General features: G+C 33.4%; 1 protein-coding gene across 1 annotated transcript; it reads right to left on the bottom strand.

Annotated features, from left to right (window-relative positions):
* Positions 1-3103: 3103 nt before the first annotated feature.
* On the bottom strand, positions 3104-24091 carry LOC132917685 (homeobox protein HMX3-like). Its single transcript, XM_060978538.1, has 3 exons — positions 23115-24091; positions 10596-10762; positions 3104-4907 (listed from the first exon to the last, which is right to left on the bottom strand). Exons 1-3 carry the CDS (start codon positions 23543-23545, stop codon positions 3964-3966), a joined length of 1542 nt encoding a protein of 513 aa, XP_060834521.1. The 5' UTR covers positions 23546-24091; the 3' UTR covers positions 3104-3963.
* Between the last annotated feature and the right edge of the window lie 1138 nt (positions 24092-25229).

Raw genomic sequence — 25229 nt, 5'->3', positions numbered from 1 at the left:
AACAATATTATTATAATGTTCATGTACAATTCTTTGGTTGCAGCAAAGCCTTTCAACGCAGTATACTCGTAATATACGCAGAGGTTAATATATATATATATATATTTATTTTTTATTCAGCACGCTTTATATTAGTATGGTTTCCAAACTGTGGAGAATTCTCGTAGGAGTACTAACAGTAAATACACTCGTATATACTTGTTTTTAGACCATTTTGGCAGTGGACTAAATTTTAATTGAAACATTAATATTTTATTTTCGAGAATCACTGTATCATGAGCGATTGCCGTAAAGAATTCACCCTCACCACCGCCATTAAATCGATTAACAATATCATGCGATTATCAATAAAACATAGGTCTGACTATTTAGAGGTGCGTATTGGCGCATTCATCATACATGTATTGTTCGACATTTTTGTTTGACACGAAACACATCGACTGTTCAAAACGTGTAGCTTTATATTTTAAAATGATATATATTTTTTTAGAATATATAACCATAGGTACACTCAATTATATTTTAATTAAAGTTATTAGGCACGGAGACGAAAAACGATGTCTATATAGTATTATGTTCTATACACCGTCAATTGTAAATACGGTTGAGATTCGAAAGACTATATTCCATAAATATTTTTAACTCGTACCGCACATTTTTTTCATTAATTTCGTACCTCAATATTTCATCGTATTACACAAAGCGTTTTGCAGGGGACCGCACAGAATTATTATAGCCCTTAAGGTTTGTCCGGTGTACCGTGAACGAAACAGTATAACCGCGCGCGGTACCATACGCGTATATAATATTTTTATTCTGTATAGAAGCCACGCGGGGAAACGTGACACCCGACCGCCGCCGAATTCGCAGTTCTCGCGCGGACAATCCTTCCACAGTTTCCCGCGCACGAATTACCGTTTACAATGCGATTAGCGCGGAAAACAAAATATAATAAGGACGATCGTGCGGAACAATACGACATAGTACACATATTATATTATTATATCTAATACGTGCACGCTCCGATTGATGTATAAACACAGTTTGCCTGACGTGTGTGTGTGTGTCTCTCTCTCTCTTAGTGTCCGCTAAAGAATCTAAAAGGAACCGCTCTCGCGTTCGTGTGCTTAACGTTCCGTGATAATATTGTTATTATTATTTCTGATTGTTTGCATGCTTTTCATTGCCCGCACTCGACATAATAACCCTCTCAAACGCGCGATGTGCATTTGCTCACCAAAACGCCGGTACAATTAATATCTTATACTAGGTACCTATACCTATATGTGGTGTCGAAAAAAAAACTGACGATTAATAAATTACGTATCTCATTTGAAATAGATAAATTTCAATAAAATATATTAAACGTTTGTCGCATCTGTCAATAAATAATATATACAATCTCTTATTATGAAAAAACCATAATAGCGGTTAAGATAAGTTATGAAAACACAACCATTGTCCACGATTCGTTATGGTCAGGGCCCCCACAAAGGGTTTTTATATTAAACTGCAATAAATTAGTGTACAAATATGTTTTTTAAAAAAATAACTAACATTTTATAAAGATGTATAACACCGAAAAATAAGCTGTACACTTAATCAATATTTTATAGATATCTTTTGTAAAAAAAGAAAAATTTGTAGTATTTAAATAAAAATTATTATAAATACTAATATACAACGAGGGCTCAAAATTATTTATAGTACCGTAGTTGAAAAATTCACGTGAGGGCCGGCTGGTTCCATGATTAGTTTCCATCAAATTAAAAATAAATACTGTTCATACCTAAATGTATTTTAATACTGTTTTAACCGTGAGTGTGGATAAATTCTATAAATTTAATATATTTGGTCGACAATAATATTTATGAATTGTAAATTATAAATAAGTATAAACCCTTTTAAAGTAATTTAATTTTTTTTAAGTTTTTACACGACATATTATTCGTAGATTCTTACGCGAATACAAAATATTCAACCGTATATATAAGCTTTTCTACACGGAAACATTAAACAATAGCTGTTATTACGAATATAAATTCCCCTCTCGCGTTATTCGCACGACTTAAGACTAACAACCTAAATGGAGTGAATGAAATGTATTTATTTTTATATATTTCATAAAAAAAAGTCTAATTTTTGATTAAATCCTGTCCGTATAACTAATAATTATAATTATATAAATGGGTTAAATTCACATAATATTATAAAATAATAATAATTTAACATATCGGTGTATTTTTGTTTGTGTAATAACATGTATAATAATATTATATAAACGCTTACTTGTTATGTTTCGTGTGGAAACTTATCAAATCCCGTAGCGGCCATAGCGCACAACAACATTTTGATGAACGGGTAAGGCTAAAATGATCATATTATTTGCGGTTCAACAATATCATATATATTTATCGTTTTTTTAAATTTTTTTTATGTTTTTATACGCCTAATGAATAAACAGTATTTTATAATAATCCATAGATTAATTTCACCAATGAAGCGATAACGTGTTTTGTATTTTCGTATTTCATCAGATGCAGGTAAAAATACCTAAACAGTGTAGTGTATTTTTATGTATGATATTACGTCATAATATATAGGTGTAATATTTTTCATCTTTTATAAGTCTGTGCGTGGATATTCGTAATAGGGTTCAGTCGTCGCCTCGTCGGGTACTCGCGGCAGAAAATACGACAATTTTTATTTTAACTAGCGTACGAGTAAAATATTTTATTCATTGAACATCGCACTATATAATATATATATATATATATATATAGAGCAATATGACATACATTTTCAATCGGAATTCGGCCGTATTTTAATTCAAAATAAAATAGTTGAAAAAAAAGTTAACAGTGAAAATATTCGATAAATCAAAACAATAACAGACGAACTATGCAATAATAATTATATTTGGTAACTGAAAAAATAAAAAGCTAGTTATTATGATACAATAATTTCATAATATAGTATATATATATATATACATTATACATGAATATTGAACATATATATATATGGCAAAACACAAGGCCCGAATTCCGGATCGTGTATATATACATATATAGTGTTAGGTACATACAAATATACAATATGGTATTTTCGTCTTATTTAATTATGATAATAATAATAGTAATAATAATAGTATCTACACGCTGTATCTTAGTCTATATAAAATAAATAAGATGAGTGTCACTATTCTAAAAAAACGTTATAATTTTATTTATGTACACGACGACGACGATAACGTCCACACGAATAACTGCTGCGGGTTTGCCGTTTCGGATTTCGGCGGTTTTTATAAAAAAACATATTAGGTACATAAATTATTGATACAATATATAATAATGACAAGACCGTAAACGATAATAATAATAATAATAATAATAATAATTGTACACACCCGTTATTTACAATAGTCGAATGAGAGAAAAAAAAATACTTCTTAAACAACTAAATATCGTGACGATAATAATAATAATAATAATATACGATATAACGATTAACAATTTCGTCGCGACGAATCACATCATGAAACATCATAATATCGAGGCGGTCCTACGACGAGTACAGTCGACTCATTATTTATGCAAATGTACAACACAATTATAATATTACGAACGGAATATGAACGAACGTTTTAATAATTTTGATCTGAACGCAAAGTGTACGTGTAAAAATGATACGAAATGTACGCGAGAAAAAGTCTGAAACGAAGAATTATAATATTAATAATATAATATTTTCAAACTTTATTATTTTTTTTCAAAAACCATTTATTTCCTCCGTCTATAATTCCACGTCTCGCCCGAGGAGTGTACCGCGGCCAATTGGCGTTTCGAGCGATTTCGGACATGCGCGACATAGCGATAATAGTTATAATATTATATGTGGAAAGCGGCGGCGGGTCGTACTGTGATGAAATCATAATGCATTATTATATCTATGATAATGTCATTAGACGAGTCCGGTGAGTGGCGCTCTGGACACCGCGTTGGGGCTCGTGGACATGGTGTGCGTGATGGTGGACGTGCTGACGGCGTGGTGGTGCTGCGGCGGCGGCTGATGGTGATAGAACAGCGACGGCGGCGGGGGCGGCGGCTGCTGTGGCTGGTACGCGGACGCCTGCGTGGACGCGGACGAGTGCGGCGGCGTCGGGGCACCGCTGCCGCCACCGCCGCCACTACCGCTGCCCACTACGCCGCCGCCACCGCCGACCGCGGCCACCGAGGTGGCTATGCCGCCGTGATGGTGGTGATGGTGATGGTGGCCGGCCGACTGCTGGTTGGACTCGTGGTACAGGATGGGCACGCGGACCAGGCGCTGAGCGGCGTGCGCCATGTTGGCCGCCTCGATCTCGGCCGCCACCTGACGCTTCCACTTGTTCCGCCTGTTCTGGAACCAGATCTTCACTTGGGTCTCGGTCAGGTGCAGGGACGCGGCCAGCCCGGCCCTCTCCGAGCTGGACAGGTACCGCTTGATGTCGAACGTCGACTCGAGCTGGAACACTTGGCTCCGGGAGAACACCGTCCGGGTCTTCTTCTTCCGCTTGCCGCCCGCACCGCCGCTTCCGCCACCGCCGCCACCGCCGCAACCGCCGTGGTCCTTTTTACTGGCGTCCTCGTCGTCGGCACCGTCGTCTGCCATGTCGTCGTCGTCGTCCATGGAAACGGCCACGTTCACCGACTGGTCCATGTAACGGCCGCCGCCGGTTCCGCCGCAGTTGCCCACGAACCGCCGCTGGTTGTTCGGCGACCCGGGGCCGCGGCCACCGCCGTCCTCGCCGGTCGACCATCCGTCCGGGCTGTGGCCGGCCAGCGACGACGTGCCGCCAGTGTTGACGCCCACGCTGTGCGGAGTGCTGGGACGGCTGTTTTCTTCGTTCGCCGAGCTCGAACCGCCTGAGAACATAAAAAAATAAAAAAAGTTATACGACGTGTTCTCGGGACGCGGATGAGCACTATAGAGGGCACTTGTGGGTGGTGACCGTTGTTGGGTGCAGAGAGAAAATCTCATTGCATTACGGGAACATGTAATATGATTTTAGCGCCCCCTTACTATATGTATAAGTATTAGTACAAACCCGACGGGCATCTATGGTAATTTAGATATATATTATATACCACAGTACATTATTATAACTCTTTCTTTAGGCGTTTTTACATTCGGGGATTTTGTTTTCGTTGTCCAAAAAAAAAAAAAACCCGGCACGACTTCACTGGCAGTATGTAAAAAAAAAATTCTCAATTGCCGATAAATTCGATAAATAATATTAAATTAATGAACATAATATGTGGTATAATTGCCTATTCATTTATATGCAATGAACATTTATTACATTATTTGGATCTTAATATTATTTTATGATCTTTATAATTATCATTTTTTCACAATTATTATAAAGTATAAAATAATACAAGCATTCAACAATATTCTTAAAGGTTATAGTCTTTGAAGTGTGATACGTGAATATTTTAAAATCCGTATGGCGGTCCTGTGTCATAAAAAGACTATTTGCTAGTCTATAATACCACCTCAAAAGATCTATTCAAATATTATATTGTATTTAATATTATCATATACTGTTATAGGTATCTCGGGTCGTGAGTAAATCGTTTTATTTCTTATCTTTCTTGAGGCCATTTGCACTTAAAACCAGCTTTAAGATCCCCCGCAGGCCACGCTAGGTTTTCACAGTAGATAAACAGCAGTTTGCGTGTCCGTGTACTTTACGATATGTATATGTAGGCACGATCGGTGTTTACACAGTATAAAGAACTGATGCAGTAATACTTCGTCGGAATAATACAATATAAGCTCTCCGAAAGCTAAGTCCTCGCCGAGACTAAATGCGAGTAGGCAGAGAACCTAACAAATATTAGGGGAACTTAAATATTTGATAGCTATATAGCCACACATAAAACAAATATATCGTATATTATAATAGCCACGTGGACTCGTGGTCTTGTTATTAAAAATAAAATATTATTCTGTTTAATAATAATATAATCGTTATTATTTAACAATCACTTTTCGCTTTTCTATACATATATTATACGCAACTAGCAGTTGTATAAATAATAACTATTATTAGTATTATTACTGTGAAGTCAAATGTTGTCAAACTTTTAACCTATAATATAGGTACCAGCTGGTATCTACATATGCATCTATGCAATATATTTGCGATATTAAAATTATTACTGAAATACACAGATACATATTACAGTAATGTTACGATATTAAACAAAAACAATTTAACACATAATACATAATATAATATGTTAATGATGTTATGCAACTGTATTGCAATTATTATTTGGATATCGTAGAAAATTTAATCAAAATCACTTATTAATAATACCTAATAAAGTAATAAATTTAAAAAAAATTGTGTTGTGTATGTCTTATATTTGAATATTTGGCTACGCGTGTTTGCATAGACTTATACAACCATGATTTCAAAATCACTTGGATGGTTTCTCCATTTAATGGTTTACTAAGAAAGGTTTCGTAGACACATATATCATAAGTAGGTACATACAACCGTTGTTATTGCGCGATTCAAGAACTTCGGGTTTAGGCAACTTAAAATGACTTAAGTACAATGTATATATATATTGTACTACACATCGTATTATTACTAAGTATAAGCAGGTCGAATATCGCGTTTAAACTAAAGTATGCAATGTGTAATCCTCAACGGTAGTTATAGTTGTATACGAACAACAGCAATTTAAAACAAATTTAAAAAATATAACGTTGGCAAGTGGTATACCGCTCTGCTGTACAGTAGGTGTCGAGTAAAACTTGTTACTGAGTAAATCACTTTTAAGGATTTTGTTAAATTATTTGAATTCAAATAATGAACGAAGAAAAATGATTCTGAGCTAAGACTGTCTAGATTTTAGTAACCACAATGGTTACAAAACAATTATTTTGATATATAACAACACAATTATATACGCAACACAGCGTTTTAATTGTAACAAACAAATAAAAAAATTATAAGTTGTAACGAATAGTAAGCAACATTATGTTATATATTATAATAAATAATTATCTTTTAAGAATATTAATACATAGGAGTCCAAGCCATATAATATTATGATTGCATGTCATAACGATGGAGTGGTCGATTTCTAACATGGTTAGTGAAAACATTCAAGATTTGGAAAGTAACTAAATACACTCACTACATAATTGGCAATTATTATGTGTGTCTTATAATTTATAAAGAGTATGATAACAAATGACTTTCTTAAAATGGTGAGCTAAAAAGTGCTGGAAAAAAAGTTCGAGATAGATAATAAAATTGTGTAAGTAGATACACCAATGCCTAAGTACTCAACTATATCGAAGAAAACTAAATTATAAAAGAAATTCGTTTTAAATTTTATACAATCTTTAAACTATAATAATTTATAACATGTATCTATTTAATTTATTTTGTGTTTTCTATACTTTAATAATAGGAATAATACATTTTAAATATGTATGACTTTTATTAACTCATAATCTAAACAGACTTGTGATAAATGGACATTATTTATCTCCTTATAGCTATTGATAATGGTTATTATTCTGAATATCATTCACGTACCTGATTAGGTAAATATATACATATATCTAGGAAGATAATTACCTCACTCGACCACGATAAATATTATTTGTAAATGTATTTCACGATAAGTGCAAAAATGACATATTATTAGCCATTGGGTATAGAAGATAATATGTCCGTCCTTATTCGTGAACTCATACCTAGTTTATTTACATCATTTATTAACATACATGTTTGTATGTTTGATATAATCAGTGGCGTATCGATATGGTGTCATGACGGCTGGATTATTTTGCCACAGGCAATCGAAATTCTAGTTATTCCACTGGATATAATATTATTTACAAGTTTAATGTGTAAAACGATAACCATATCCGTTTTATATTATGTAAATCCTCGGACCGGATGCGCGTTTCCGCGTCAATAACGCTACGCGATTATGATTATAATATGTCAATATAATATATAATATTATATGTATATATATATATAATTGTGATTGAAAATACGACATGTACATATTATTTCGTATGATATTGTAATAATAATACAGTGAATATATAATTGCGTAATGTGAACGGAACGCGCGCATATACAGCCGATTACGGACGTTTAAATATCGAGTGTCACAGATACAGGTCGATTAGGCTAATGAAACGGTTATATTAATACTATACATGTGTGTGTTCGACGAGGGGGTAAAATACTACAGCCAAGTATTGTGTCATGTCATGTCGAAACAATAGAATATAATACGCACAACAATATACGATACGCGTGTACTATTATATAGTATTATAAATAATATACAGGATGTGCTCGATAATAATAATTTAATTGGATTGTTCGCGGTGTCACGAAAATGGCGGTCCTTCTGCCGCGGTTTTTACTCCAAAATATAACACTATCATATTCACTGTACACTTTACTGTGTAGCAGTGGAAGATTTGGGATTTTTTTTTTGGGGGGGGGGGGGGGGGGGCAATACTTTTCGTATTATTTTATGATAACTATCATATCCTATAATTTGTCAACACAATAATGTATATGAGTCATATAGACGATATAATATTATTACATAGTGCGACGTTTCTTATTTTTTTCTCATAGCGACCTGCTTCACCGTCAGATTCGATTTTTTCGCCTGAAATTATTTTATTAGCGGGTACTCGCATAGGGCACGTAATGGTGACACTAAAAATGTTATCATACATGGGGAGACCTCCGGGCGAGGTGGTCCCGACCGCCAGTTTAAAATCCTCTGAGCTGAGCACTATTTATAGTTGCACATCTGCTCGACTTTAGTAATATATGCTGCGGACGGTTCGTCACGTCCGTCACTGCACTCGCGGAACACCCTGTAGTGTGATGATATTAAAATGTCAATAATACGTTGACGAGCGCATTTTATATAGCTTTGTCACTTGCGTGTGTTCCTGTGTGCGTTATTGCCGTCGCCGCGCCGGGACGATCTAAAACGTGCAGAAGCCGTATAGCCGTTGAGGCGGCGGTGGCAGTTTAAAACGAAGCCTTTGAAGGTATTCACGAAGCCTTTCGTCGCTGTGCGATTTATGCCGTCATATATTATGACATATATTATAATTTACATACTATATATATTATATGTGCATATCACGGCGGGGCGGTCGGCAAGTATGATTGCATGCGGCGGCTGTGCGTGCCGATTAAACCGTGGTCATTCGGATAGTCGAATGTGTGTGTGTGTGTGTACGAACACGGAATTAACCAAGTAATCGGTATGGAAAAAAAAAAGATATTCCGCCGGATCGACGAATATATTATAATAACTGTCACTGCGCAATATATTTTATATAATAAAGGTATACCCCTCGGAATATGATCGAAAAAAATAATATATCCATCGGCCCGTGCGCCGTGCGTGTAAAAAATGCCTACTCCGGACGAAATTCACAGGTTAGGTTATGTATATCATTATATAATAACATATATCACGTGCATCGCGTATGTGTGTATGTGTGTGTGTGTGTGTGCGCGCGTGTGTGAGTGTTCGTGTACAGTTAGTACGAGTGAGCACTTAAATGTGTCGCCGCCGCCACCGCGCGATGTGCGTTCGACCAGGTCGCGTGTCCGAATCGACCCAAATTGCGTCCTATTACTCCGAACGCGCCCGTAGATCGCGTATCCGTACAAATGACGACGGTATTATAGGTACGACAAAAATTATACGTCGCCGGCAATATCGTTGCATTTAACGCGGGGGCCACGAGCGGTGGAGGTACGGTATCGCCGATATAGCTAGGTAATACCTTTGTATATACCACGTTTACCTATCGGATTTCAACCACACGTGTTTACGATGCCATGCGTATACGCAAGTACAACATAACATAATAGGTATTAATTAATAATAACATAATATTATCATAAGTATACACGATAGATTCTATATATGATTTGAAAATGATAAATTTCAATAATTATACATTTTCACTGTGCCTGTCAATAAAATATTAATTTGACAATGAAAAAAAAATGTTGTAAGAACAATCTTCTATTCTTTACAATAAACAATTCAATTCTTAATCGATCATTAATATATTTTGTTAATCTTTGTTTTTATTAATAATGAACGATGTAAACGATATATAAACGCGTAGTCGCTAAGCAAGTTTTATTTTTTTTTATCAGAAACTTTTTTTCTTCGCAAAATTATATTTATATTATAACCTTATTGCTTCGCTAATAAAATATATAGTAATCAATTTTACAAAAAACGTTTAATTGAAATAAAATTATTCGTTTATTTTATAAAAATGAAAAATATAATATATATATATATATACATAAATTAAATTTTTAGCGGAGCTCATAAAACGCGTAAGTTTGGGGTAAGTGATCATTACTGTGAGTAAATACGAAATATGTAAAATTGATTGTAAACTAAAAAATGTAAATAAACCTTTTATCAAGTATAAAAATATCTGTATCGAATCCTCTTTTAAATTGGAAGTTTGAAAATGACAATGTGAATCATGTTACTTACCGGTAGGACTGATGGCGGCCGACAAAGGCTGCGACCACGCGGAGTACCAGTGTTTGTCCAATGCGCTGGCTGTAGTGCCCGCGATGCCTACGCCCGGATACAGCATGAACGGACTCCGGCCCGAAGCTGCTGCAGCCAGTGCTCCGAAATGGCTCATCAAGCCCAGTCTGTAATAGGAAAACGAACGAATATTATATATGTGAGTGCAACAACATCGAAGGAAACGATTTAATATAATTTACAATATATTTTCTGATAGTTTTCGATCAAGTGATACACTAGATAATTATCAGCTGCAATAACTTGTTTCATCGCATAAATAAAAAATTCAGTTAGTTAGGGACTTAGGGTTGTAGTTAAATTAATATAGTAGCGAAAACACTAATAATAGAAAAAACAGATAATATATAATTTTTTATTTAAACTTAAACTTTAAACATATATATTTTATTGTTTTATTAAGTACCTAAGATATTGTATATAATTGTTTAACTAATTATTTTTTTCAAACATTTTAATTTTTCCTTTTATAGTTATTTAAAATATTAAAAAATGTATAAATGTAATAAGACCTAAAATGAACAAAATTATACAAGGTAGTTAAACTAAGATATTTTAAATATTAAATCATGTGGTGTAATAATAAAAACCAAAACATATTTTATTATTGCTTTTTTTCACAAATATATATTAGTACATTTTGTATATTGGTAATGTGATATAATAGTTCTTTGAAGTGAATGGTATTAATAATGACCATCTTTGGCATTTCATTTATACAAAAAAAAAACAATGGTAAGGCATTGGCTTAAGAATTTATACCTACAAATTTACACAACACTGCAGATGTATAATTTAATAATTATTATTTCCCTTAAAAAAATACGTAACTCTATAGAAAGTACTTATAAGCATGTTTAAAAATATATGTGGTTTGTTTTTAAAGCTTTTTACTGTGCTTCCATTTTAAGCTGCTATTCTCGGTAAAAAATACAATGAGTTTGGAATGGTTCTTCGCTTTTAGGCTTTGAGGCGCATTTAATATTTATATTAAACACTTAACTCGTCGTTACACTTGTTTAATACTAATACGGCTTTCGACGAGCAAACATCCATATTCCTCGTCAGGCGTTTTTCAGTCAATAATAATAGAATGGGAGAGAGGTTCATCTTGTTATTCAGACCGTGCGTGTATGGATTAACTATTTATGCGATTTTAACAAAATGTGTACAGCCGATAGTGCATTTAACGTAGGTACTTACACATACATATTTAAGTTGCGATGAGACGCATACAATATGTATATTATAGAAAGTATTACTATTACTGTACAGTAAACAAAGAGGGACGTACATACGAGATATTATTTTATAAACTACCATTTATTATATGGTAGGCATGCGTTTTGACGTAGGTATATTATGTATTTATATTATACGTTCCGATGCCACTGTTATAATTGAAAAAAAGTAAATTGACATGAAAGTTGCATTTGCCTAAGAGAAGATTATTTTATAAACCACTTGAGTTAAGATAGAGCAATCAATATACACTTGGCGATTAACGAAAAAACATTTTAATAGTCACAATAAAAAGGTACATAATGACATCTGTTATTTAAAAATAAGAATAACAGTTGTCCGATTATCAGTAGTGGAGGAATATTAATATTGTTGTTTCATAGAACATATTATCATTTTTCGTCATAGTTTGTATATATACTATTACGTTGACTACGTTATATTATTCAATAATTGGCATTCCTATTATATATAATATATAGTATAAATATCGTATATGTATACACATGCACCATCATAGTATACGTCCTACAAAATACATATACAGCATAAATAATAATAGTATGTTATTATATGTGACTGTAGTCGTGTATGTGTACATATTAATACGATAGATATAAGTATACAAACGACGTCCTCTCCTGTTCGGTGTCCTAAATCCTGCAGGATCCACTCTACAACGCTACAACTCATCATCCACGCCGTTTATATACAGGAATAATAATGTTATTATTATTATCATCATACCCGGAAGAACATTATACGAACCACCACTGCCATAATATTATAAAGCACCGTGTGTGCGCGTGTTTGTTGAAACTTTAAGCTAAACAGTTTTGACTTGGGTAAAGTTTAGTTTAAAATTAATATTTAATCGTCCGATAATGGCGCTGGCGCGGGCGTAACAAACTTTCCTCGTCACGACCGTAGGGGCGGCGGCGGTGTGTGCCGTAAACAGTGCGCCGTTAAAAGCATTTAAACCGTCTTCGCTCTTGTAAATATATATATATATATACGAGTATAATCATTTTATGTTATGTGTGTGTGTGAGTTTGTGCGAACGCGTATAACGCGCTTTGGCCCCGCCAAGCCCTTCTCCGGGACACACCCTCCTCCGACCGTTTTCGCCTCGCCATTTTCACCGCCGGAGATGACGACGATATCCCAACGGTAGCGCGGTGGTGGCGTCGCTCGTTATATTTTTATTACCCGCTACTTTATTACGACTCTGCGCGGATTCGTCGAGGGGAAATCGAAATGCCGGGAAATTCGCTGGGTGTACGAAAATAGAAATAAAAAAAAAAATAGACATTTATATGTGGTCGCCGCGACTGCTGCACCGCGTTCGACGTTCGTTTTATTTTTCCCGAGAAAATCGTTGAACTGTCTCCGAGGTTTCCAGCTCATAACGATTATTGCTATTGCTGCTGTCACCGGTTCGGAAGATTATGCCCTGTGCCTACTGCCAAACTTATCAAAATCAAGACACTTGCAGATTTAATGGAATAATTAATAAGTGTTATAAGACGATTTTCCTTGTTCTGCGTGGGTTTTTCGAATGAAAAACAAAGTTGATTTTAACGGCGGCCGAATAACACACGACATCCGATGAATAAAGTAAATTATCATAGGTACAAGAGGTTTATATGGTTTATAACTATTAGACCATATATCTATATTGGTATATATAAATATATAATCCCGAACAGGGTTATGTTTATTGATCAGTCGTATTAAACATGTACGTTTCACTTGATTAAATTAATAACGAGCGTAATGTTATTTGCGCACATTATATAATGGCTATAGGTACCAAACCTATATGCAATTAACTCGTTCCACTGCGCGTTTTATTTTTCATTTTAAATCTATTGGACGAAATAATATTACACACAAAAACCATTAATTGTAATTATTTGTAAGTTGTAACAATAGCTAATGCTTATAATATTATTCAAACGTAATGAGTAAATCGGGATTACTTATACAGCATTTTAAGCGATTATAATTATTATTAAAACTTTTATTTGTATATTCTGTATATTATATAAAATTAAAACTGTCATTAAACTATGATATCATTGTTTTTAACTCATTTATATAATATGATATGATTTGAAGGAGTTCAAACAATATATAATATGAAAAAATTAATATTTGAAACATTTTTAAAACAGTAATAAAAATTGTATTTATACTTTTGAATTATAAAACGCGTAATCATTCAGGTTGAATTACCATCGTGTACGACGGTTTTTATTATTAATGGATGAGTATCTATACCGGCCGGGATGTATAATGTATTTATAACCACTAATATATATTTATATATAAAATGTTACGTACTTGCGTGCGTGTAATATATTGTATACATTTAAACGTTAAAGTACGCATTTACCTACGTGTGTGCTTTAAAATTTAAAGTTATATTACGGTTATACGCGTTTTATTATAATACAGTAGATAAATACATTTTTTTTCAAGCGTACTCGTAAATGTATTTTAATCCATTTTACTGCTGTTTTAGTCTGTGTTCTGGGTATATCGATTTGTTAAAAATAAATTCGCTGGAATGTAAAGTTAAAAAAAAAAAGTATGATAAAACAATAATACACACAATTTTTCCGTCCATCGTAAATAAATATAATATTAGTTATATTTACGTAAAATATGCTACAATAATAATACAAGTAAAATTAAAAAGTAATAACTTACATATTAATATAATGTATACATTGTGGTATAAGGTCACATTTTTTTGACTACCTAACCTACTTAGTCGCTTCTTGTTGTTAACGAGACGTATAATTATATTTTATTGTAAGCGATAATAATATTTTCGACGATAACATATGCACCGGATTTATGTAAATGATAAGCTTATTTTTCAATACTCTTATTTAGTCTATCACCAAAATACACAATTTATGATTTATCTATTATCGTATACCTAATAATGTCGTCTGGTTGATAATTCTTTTTAGAGATAGGCGTGTGTTTTCAAATATTTCCCGATTTTAAAACAACGAAAACCACGTCCACGCCGTTTCATAATATATCTACAAGCCCGCACCAAAAACAATATCTATCGTACCTATACATCGCAGTCATCGGCTAAAGCCGACATTCTATTATTTTCGATTAGGAAAACGCGTGATTCGAACGATTATGTGTATCAAACGTTATAATATTATTGTCCGGATGAACAAAAATAATGTGTGAGGAATCGGTGCAAATAATAGTCATATACAGCAGCCATAACGCAGAGCAATAATGGATGTATAATATATAATAGGAGGACGCAATGATAGCCATTATAGGTAACCTATACACACTTTTTGTGATTGGATTATGACAACGTCGAGGTGCGAGCCGTCACGTCGTGGCGGTATAATAACCATCATCGTGGTCATGTCATTATTATACAGTGACGGTTGTATATAGTACCTATGATAATAGACTGATATAATATTCGCGTCGATCGGCCGCCGAAATTTCCGCCATTACATAGGTAGAGCTTTATCGTTTTATACTTTTGTATACGCTCAATCGATACTTTCCCGCAAAACGGACGGCTGACGTGGAAAACGCCAAAAACGTGACGACGTCGTCGTCGCGGTCATCGAAGCGGGCTACAGTCATAAATCACACGAATAATAACATGATAATATTATGATATAATAATATATATCAAGAGTGGCGAACCTGCGTTGATTAAATTTCAATGGCAAGAGAAAAAATTGAATTTATTAAAAATTATGCTATTTATAAAGTTTTTGTTTTAACTGTTATAAGAAATTCAAAGAAACAAATTGTAAACATTTTAAAAATTATAGTTATAGAAAAAGGTGTGCTTAATAAAATAATATAATAATAGATCAGTAACTTTATTTTTATCTTTGGAAAATTTAATTTCCTTTGGGCACGTGATAAACTTTCAAAACCATGATTGGGAAAATTTGGCACTCGACCCAAAAAAGGTTCGCCACCCCTGATGCACATACATAATATACTATCGGAGCGCGATGCACTGCTACTAATTGCGATGTACCTATGTACCTACCCCGACCGTACACTATACTATAACATTATCATTATAACCTATACAATATATACACGCACAAGTCGATTGCCATAATACGATTGGCCGTCAAAGGTGTATGTAATATACTATAATCGTGATACCTAACCGCGCGATATATATATATATATATATCATACACGTATTATAATATATACATATAGATAATACCTGTTATATATAGGCGATTCCCGGGAATATATACATTATATTACAATGTATATATGATAATATATCGCCACATATAGAGCAGCGCAATGTGTGTGTGTTATTTGTTCGTATATATAAATATAACACCGGGAAGACATGCGTCCAGGGGGGGGGGGTTGAAGGATGTGGGCATGTGGGTGGAACGGGAACGAATCGAATGGGTTTGTCCGTCGGTCGGAATAATACATCTATATATATATATTTACGGTGCTACTGCAGGGGTGTCCCGGAGGGTTATCGACGAATTCCTGGCGAACACGCCTGCAGCACGCACCCCCCGTTCGCGCTGTTTGCCACCTCCCTACCGCAACCCGACTCGTTATACCCGCTATTCCCGTGCCGCCGCCGCCCAAAGCACGGTGGAATTTATCGCCGTCACAAATGGCTGCCGCCGCCGCCACCGCTGCCGTTTGCCAATTATATCGGGCGCGTCCGGCTTTACTGACAAATGCATTAGCGGTAATTGATAGTTATGATTGCGCGCCGCACCTCGCCCGCTGCCGAACCGCGCGCGTATCGCCCATCATAATATATAGTGTTTTATATAATATTATTATTATTATATTATCGTATTCGTTCTCTGCAGTTCGCTGCACTCTCTCTCTCTCTCTCTCTCTCGTTCCAACCCTCTACCACCCTCCCTTTCGTCTTCGCAAAATTTTCACGCCGGAAATATGATAAAATAAAATATTAGCAGTTCGCAAACCGCGGACGGTATTACGGGGCGTAATCTTTTATTCGCTACTGTGGTTATTATAATATATAGCTCAAATTTTAACACCCCATATAGCAATAGAAGTCATCATGCTCTCGACGCTTTCGTTTCTCCGAAAACTCATCTCTGCTGTAAGTTACATTGATTACCCTCATCCCTTATTTCTCTCATCAATTTTAAAGTACCAATCAGAAACACTATATCCAAACTAACCCATCTCTTATAATATAATATATACCTCTGTATTCCGCTAATTATTTAGTAAACGAGCCATTTAGCCGCATCGTACGAAACTTGCCGATGAGAAACCCTTATTTAATTTCGTTTTGATCCTTATTTAATATTTTATATGATTTGTTAATATTTGTATATAATTACTTCAACACAAACCACGACTGTACTTTATTTAACTATTGGGCGCGTGCTCGTATCTCATAAATAAATAAATATGAAGGTAATGATTAATAATGTTATTCCTCGCCCCATTTCTCCCGTAAATAATCTATACGCTGACACAAAAATGTTTTTATTAAACTGATTTTGAATAGCAATTCGAATTAATTTACAGTGCAATTATAACACTATTATGTCGTAGTTATATTATAGTAATGAATAATGATAAACAAAAAAATAGTATGCTCTACAGTCTCGTTATAACATATTATAACTTTATAACGATTATTATATAATATAATCATCATTATTACCGTTATTGTGTTTTCCGGGTATAAGGCGCCTTCAGCGTTTTAGGAAAAAAAACTTGCACATTATCGCGTGTGGTATATTTAATCGAATATCAAAATAGTGTTATTATATATATACCTATGTAAAGGCTTTTTACGTCTAATTAATTATAAAAAATGTTTTATAAGAACATAGGACTAATAAAGATACCATCAGTAATATATATATTTTCCTAGTATTTCGAATGATAAGACTATTAAGACATAAACCTTACCACAATAACAATATAATGTTTCCAAAGTTGTTTTTTTTTTTTGACGAAGAATATAAATAATATATATGCATTTAACGAATTGTTTTATACATTTTTCATTTCCAAACAGCAAAAGACAAATTAAGTAAATTATATAAAGTTCATAAACGTAATAATATTTTTTTTCCTTAATATTATTTATGACACAATAATAATAGTAGTAGGTATGTATTATCCCCTTTATTTTCTATTAGTACACTTTATAAATTACATTATCCATAATCCATTAGATAATATTATAGGTGCTTATTATATATATAGGTGTTTATATATTTACTGTTTAAATTCTTATTATCACTTTCAGCTTTAGAAATTATAATTGAGATGACAAAATGATTTCATTCATTTATTACATTATGAATCAAAAATATTTACATATTATTTTGAATTGGCTAATAATTAATAAAACTTGTGTAAAATAAAAATATTTTATTACTATGAGTAATACTACGTTCTATTTATAAATTATATTCATTACTTTTTTTGTAACCTATAAAACAAACTAATATGATTTTATGAGTAAAAAATAAAAAAAATATAAATATAATATGTAAGTGAATAATAAATAATACATTGTTTAAGAATAATCGTTTCCAAATTACAATTTTTAATTTTAATTCAGTTTATTTAAATATATTAAAGTTTTTTTTTAAAGCACTCTTTAATTGCTCAATTCTAATTTTGGATATATATAATTTATAATATTGATTTTTTAGGTATTAATCTTTGTAAGCACTAGTTACTCCAAAGGACTCAACCAAACTTTAGTCGATAAAACAAATAATAAAAATATACAATTTTGAGAATTATGATAATTGATAATATGATAGGTGAATTAGTTTTATTTATGTATTTATGTAAAATAACACTAGTCTCAGTTTATATTTTATTAATACTTATATTATATGAAGGGGTAAGTATCAATAAGTGTAAAACTACCGTTAAAATTTAATAATAATTATATAATCTTATAATTTATCATACAACGAATGACGATACGTTTTGAACGATCGGGAAAACATATGGTTATAAATTAATGCAACATAATACTATAGGAATAAATGCATAATATAAATATTAGTATATTACACATTAGCACAATGAATGATACGACGGATTTAATACTCAAATTTTCACAAGTTAAATTATTAAACGTGCCGTTTTATTTTTTATTTATAATTATCAGTACTTCTAAAAGATCTTCTCATCGCCCACCACCGTATATTTTTCAATGCACTGAAAAACAGCTCGTTGGGTGTTCCACAATCATTATAATGCGATAATGTAAAATACGGTCTCGTGCTGTATATCCCGTTTTAAACAAACAAAAACATCTAAATCGGTGGCCGGTGCATTGCCCGGTCGATTGTAATTAACAAAATCGGCGTGACGGGGCAATGTTTTAAATAAGTATAATAATATAATATGATGTGATGTGTGTGTGTGTGTGTGTGTGTTTGTTTGTATACAGTAGGAAACTGGATATCAATCGAGCAGACAGGCAGCGGAATAGCTCGTTCGTATTATTATTATATTTTTTTTGTGCAGAAAAGAGAAAAGGGGTCCGTTTTCAATCGTCTTTTGTGATGGACCGGGCGTTCTATTGAGTGCTCAAGCAGCGTTTTTCGTGTAATTAAGAGGGTCGTTTTAAAATAATAATAATAATAATAATAAAAAGTGAATAATAAAAAAGAGTTAAGAGAGCAATTTATATACCAGTATGAATTTATATATATATATATATAGGTACCAATCTATAAATATATAGGTATATATATGTATTATAAATGTTAAAAAAAAAAACAACAACAATTCTTGACTAAAACAATTGGGACGTTTGTCACAAAAGAAATAGGAAAACGTTTTAGTAGATTTTTAATCTTTTTGTTGTGCCAGTACAATTATTTATTATTATTCGCGTATACCTACACATGTGGGGTGGCGTGTCGCCGCAATGTGTGTGGCGAGGAGAATCCGCCGACTCGCGCCGCTTATTTTACAAAAACATACACACATATTATACCGAACAACATATTAATATATTATATACCCATACGTTTATTATAATAGATCTTAAATGGGACATTACGACATAATAGACTATTTATTTGTTTATTAATTATTATTTTTTTTTTATTTTTACTAAACTCAATTGAACGTTTTCATTTTAGATTGTAAGCAGATTTTATCGTGATTATGAGTAGGTATAATATTACGGTGCCTACCTATATAATATTATATTATACCTACTCGGTGGAATGAACTTCCAGCATAACAATATTAGTTTAATTTTCACATAAAAAATGTAATTGTTCAAATTTCCTTTAATGTTATTAATATTTATTCGCGTTTGTATGTAATCCGAAGTTGTACAAATTGTTGTACCTCTCCTAACTAAAAAATAAAATGTAACAGCATTATTATCAATGATAATTATAAGCTCTATAATAGTAGTAGAAATATATATTTATTGACGATACAAATATAATAAGACATACCTCTTACCTATATACATACAAAAACACATTTACAGCATAAGTAGCTTATAGTCATTATGATGTAGGTACACATATTATAAGTACACCTAATAACTGAGTAGGCTGTAAGGTAAGGTTGTTTTGTTAAGCAAATATATTTAAGATTATTTAAATTTTGAATTTGAAATACTATAATATATTTTAAAGTTTACTATAGGTATAAATATTATGCTTGAGAAAATTAAGAGCTAAAATGTATGTATAACTACCAATCAATACGATATTCCTAAATTTACAGTGTATACGATTTTAATGATTAATTAGAAATAGTTGTATTTGTATAGATTTCTAATTAGTAAAAAAACAAATTTTGAAAAATGGTAATGACAGTAAATATTCCATACAACGTAATTTATTATCATAATAATTAATTTACTATATTAATATTAAATAGGTTATAAGAATATTAATATTTCATTAATATATCTACGTGGTATAAACAATAACTCATATTACTGCTGTAAATATACATATATTATGCATTCTGGTTATACAGTTGTTTTATTGTTAGAGTAAAAATAAAAATGATTATATATAGGGACTACTATATACACGCCTATTATGTCTATATAATGGCTATGACTATTATATATTAAATATATTAATATGTTAAGAAGTACCTATATTCTTCTGATGAAAGTCTTTATGAATACTGCAATTATGATATGCTTACATTAAGATCAATTATTACTATTTAATTTTGTTTTCAATATAATCAGAAATAACTCACATATTACATTGATAGGTTATGTAGAAACTATTTCAATAAATAAAAAAAGTTGCCCGAAATTAAAAATTGAAAACACAACTGTTTGGTAACTAACTGTACACGATAAGATTGAAAATTGAAGGGAAAGAAAAAGTAGATAAACTAACAAAAAATGGCACATGACAAAAAAAAATGAATTTAAAACATTTCTTATACAGTCATGCGTAAACGACAAAAATACCATTAATATAAACATTGTTATAAAATAGTTTTATGAGTGAAGAAAATACGAAAACCAACTTAGAGAAAATTTAATTTTAAAAGTGTATATAATATAGATCAATTTTCTATTTTGAGGATCACTTTTACTTCACAGTTGACTTGATATTATTTCCTACAATATTATAGAATGTTAGAAAACCAATAGTGTCAAAAAATTATTAGAATTTTGTTAAGAATGATAAATGAATATAATAACTATATAATAATTAAACATCAACTGCATACGAAAAAAAAAATTAATCAGTAATTAACATATGGTTTTAAGTTTTGACACACAAATTAAATTTTATTTCGAGCAAGTATTATACCTTTAAGTGAGAAATAAAAAAATTAAGAATTATAAATGAATATTCTTCCTTCCACCCTCTACCCTTGTGGTAAGTTGCAGAGTATAATATGTTCAGGCTTGAACTAAGGGCACCTGGTGAGGCACGTCCCAGAGTAAGTCATAAGCGCAACTAGACCTCTAAAACGGAGGGTGCTAAAACTGTTGACCGTTTACCGATTGATGGTATTTCTTTAAAATAACAATAGTTAGGTTTAAAAAACAAGGGGTGCTAAATTTCAACTTGGGTGTGCTAAAGACCTTTTTGCGCCCCTTTGGTTGCGCCACTGGAGTAAGTACATATATTTAAAAGTCCAATGTCAGCTTAACATTTTATTTAGTCGCATCATTTTAACTTTTTGTAGTGAATAATATTACATTTAAAGATAAACAATAAAAAAAAAATTAGGTATGTAATACTTTATAATACCTATTCGTGCGAAAATAGTATAATGTATCATGTTGTTACCAGACACGCGTGTTCTCAGAACATTTTATTAATTTTCACATTTTATCATCATCTTGATGTCGACGACAATATCAATAAGTATTAAATATTTTTATCATTAATATAATCTTGGCCATTTAGTTAAAATTAATAATTAACCCCGATCAAATAAATCCGCATATTATGTATATTTAAATTTATAAAAAATAAAAAAAAGTGACGGCATATTAAAAGTTATGTCTGAAACAAAATACCACCTCAGTATCAGTAGAGTAAAAAGAAAAATTTAGAGAATCATGAACAATTTTGTTTTAAATACTTCAAATATTACGGGACTTCCTGATTTTTTTAAATATTTTTCTGTATATATTATTTATCAAATACCTACTAAATTTGGAAAAATATAACTTTAATGATATTATATAGATATTCAGTATTATAATTTAACAATATATTTTTTCATTAGATAATTTATCAGTTGTTTAATTAATAAAAATAAGTATACCTATTTAATGGTGGATGGGTATATAACCAATAAGTATCAAACCCAGGCCCTATACATTGGAAAATAGATTGCAGTATAACATATATTAAACGACAAAAACGAACGATAATTTGATCACACCACATCACTATATATTTGATAAATATATAGGTACTACAATAATTCAAGGGGTCAGTGGTTAAATAAGTGTTAACTTACTTACATTTTTGCGAGAATGCATTTTATTGTTACAGTAATTTAAGTGTTATGTACAATGTGATAATATTTAGTTACAAAAAAAAAACACTTGTGAACAAAATAATGTCCACAATTTCAATATTAATAACATTATATACTATCCACTGAGCCCTTTAATAGTTATTGTGTATAAGCACTATAGCAGTACCGGAAACAACGCATTGGACTCACCTGGATAACATTGCGTGGTCGGCTGCGGCCGCCAGATGAGCGGTGACGTCAAACGTGGCCGCTGCAGCCGCCGCGGCCGCCGCAGTGGCCGGTGACACGGCGGCGCCCGCGGATCTGCAGTGTTGTTTTCCGGTGCCGCCGGGTTTGTCTTTGCTGAGTATGCTCGAAATGGAAAACGACGTGTACGGCGGTGCGGCCGACTTGACGGCCGGCGATTCGCGACCGCCGCCGCCGCCGCCGCCACCGCCACCACCTCCGTTACCAGCCGTCATCGCAGCTGCAGCCGCAGCAGTGGCCATCATCATCGTCTTGCAGGCGGCCGTTATCGGGCCGTTACTGGCGGCGCCGGTGGCCGATCCCCGGTCGTTGTTGCAGCACAGCTCGTCGTCGTCGTCGTTGCCGGTCACGTCGATGCGCGGAGACTCGGACATGCCGCGGTCGGTGCAACAGTCGCGGATATCCGCGCCGGAACCGACGGAAGTGTGTGACGGAAACCGAAACGTTTCGCGGTACCGAGTGTGTGTGTGTGATCGGAAACTAACGAAAAATCCGTTACTCCAACACCCGAAGTCGTGTGTGTTATTGCAGTCGTAGAGTCGCCTACCTAAACTCTCGCTGCACGTGTTGCCGGCACGATGTTTATTAATTTTTAATATATTATTAACAGTACGCACTACTCCGCGTCAACGTGGATTTTTTGTTTTTTATAGTGTTATTATTATTATAACGAGTCCGTTTTATCCGCCGGCTGTTATTATTTATTATTATTTTACTCGCGTGTAATAAATCTTCATCAGCTGCAACACACTCGCGTATATCGTCGTCGCAGGCCGACAACGGATATCGGATACGGCGATCGGTGCGTAAATCGACCGAGCGATTGAGTGCGTGCGTGTGTGTACGACGACGGTACGCGCGCGATTGTCGTCGCTGAGCGGTCGGGTGGTTGTACTAACTGACGAGACGACTACGGTTTGCGGTGTCGGAGCACTTAAGCGGGCCGCCGTATTATTATTATTATTATTATTACTATTACTATTATTATCGTTATTATTATTCCTTCCCTTTTCGGGTTTTTTCCCCACTTCTCCAACCCCGCCGATCGGCGGCAGTCACGGTTTTTACGCCGCGCGCGCGGACATTTTAACCCCGCGGCCACCGCCCTAGTGCCGACGACGCTCCGCCCATCCCCGGCGCAACAGACACACCCACTCCATTGGTCCAAAAACGGATTTCATCCCCCACCGCGTACGCGCAAACTGCCCAACCCATCATGCGCGTTTATATAGCTATGCGCGCGGGACGTTGGTGTATGTATATATATATATATATATATATATATAAATACGGAGAGCTGTCGCCTCTTCCACCACCACCGTCGCCGTAGTAGTCGTCGTTCACCCTCGTCTGCTGTCGTCGTTTACCCTCGTCTTTGGCGTCGAATGCTACTATACATAGGTATAGATATAATATACTTACCTATTGCTACTTCGTATAGGTACATCGACGACGATCATCGGATTCCACTTGAACGTCAAAGCCACCGCCTACTTCGAATAAGTTAATCTATACACTGCTTATATACATATATATATATATAAATTGTATGTATATATACGTTATACCTGAACATTTGTAGTAAATGCCTATATACCTATATGTAATCAGTGATTACTAATCACACTATGCGTAGGTGTACGTTTTTGTTTACCTTCTCATCCGCCCAAGTACGGATTAAGAATAATATACAGTATAATATATATATATATATAACTGCATCTATATAATAATGGATTAAATATACTCCTATAAAATTAAAAATTCACGTTATTACAATAAGCGTAGAAGTATAATATAATAAATAGCTAGTGTATGATATATAATTTATTTATGTACTAATACTACCTACATTGTTATTATTTTTTTTTTACAATAAAAAATATTGTTTTCAACAATTTATCATTTTAAGCGTGAAAAATACCCTATTAATGTAATATATTATGGTGGTATGTATATATATATATATAACGTGCGTTTCTTTGAGGGGAAAATATTATAATTAATTAATTTACAGATTTGTTTAACTGATAATTATTGTGTAATGGAGTGTAAAAA

Source organism: Rhopalosiphum padi, chromosome 1 (genome assembly GCF_020882245.1).
Source record: "Rhopalosiphum padi isolate XX-2018 chromosome 1, ASM2088224v1, whole genome shotgun sequence".
Taxonomy (NCBI): Eukaryota; Metazoa; Arthropoda; class Insecta; order Hemiptera; family Aphididae; genus Rhopalosiphum; species Rhopalosiphum padi.
The sequence above is the reverse complement of the archived record's forward strand: the minus strand, read 5'-3'. Positions and strand labels throughout refer to the sequence as shown.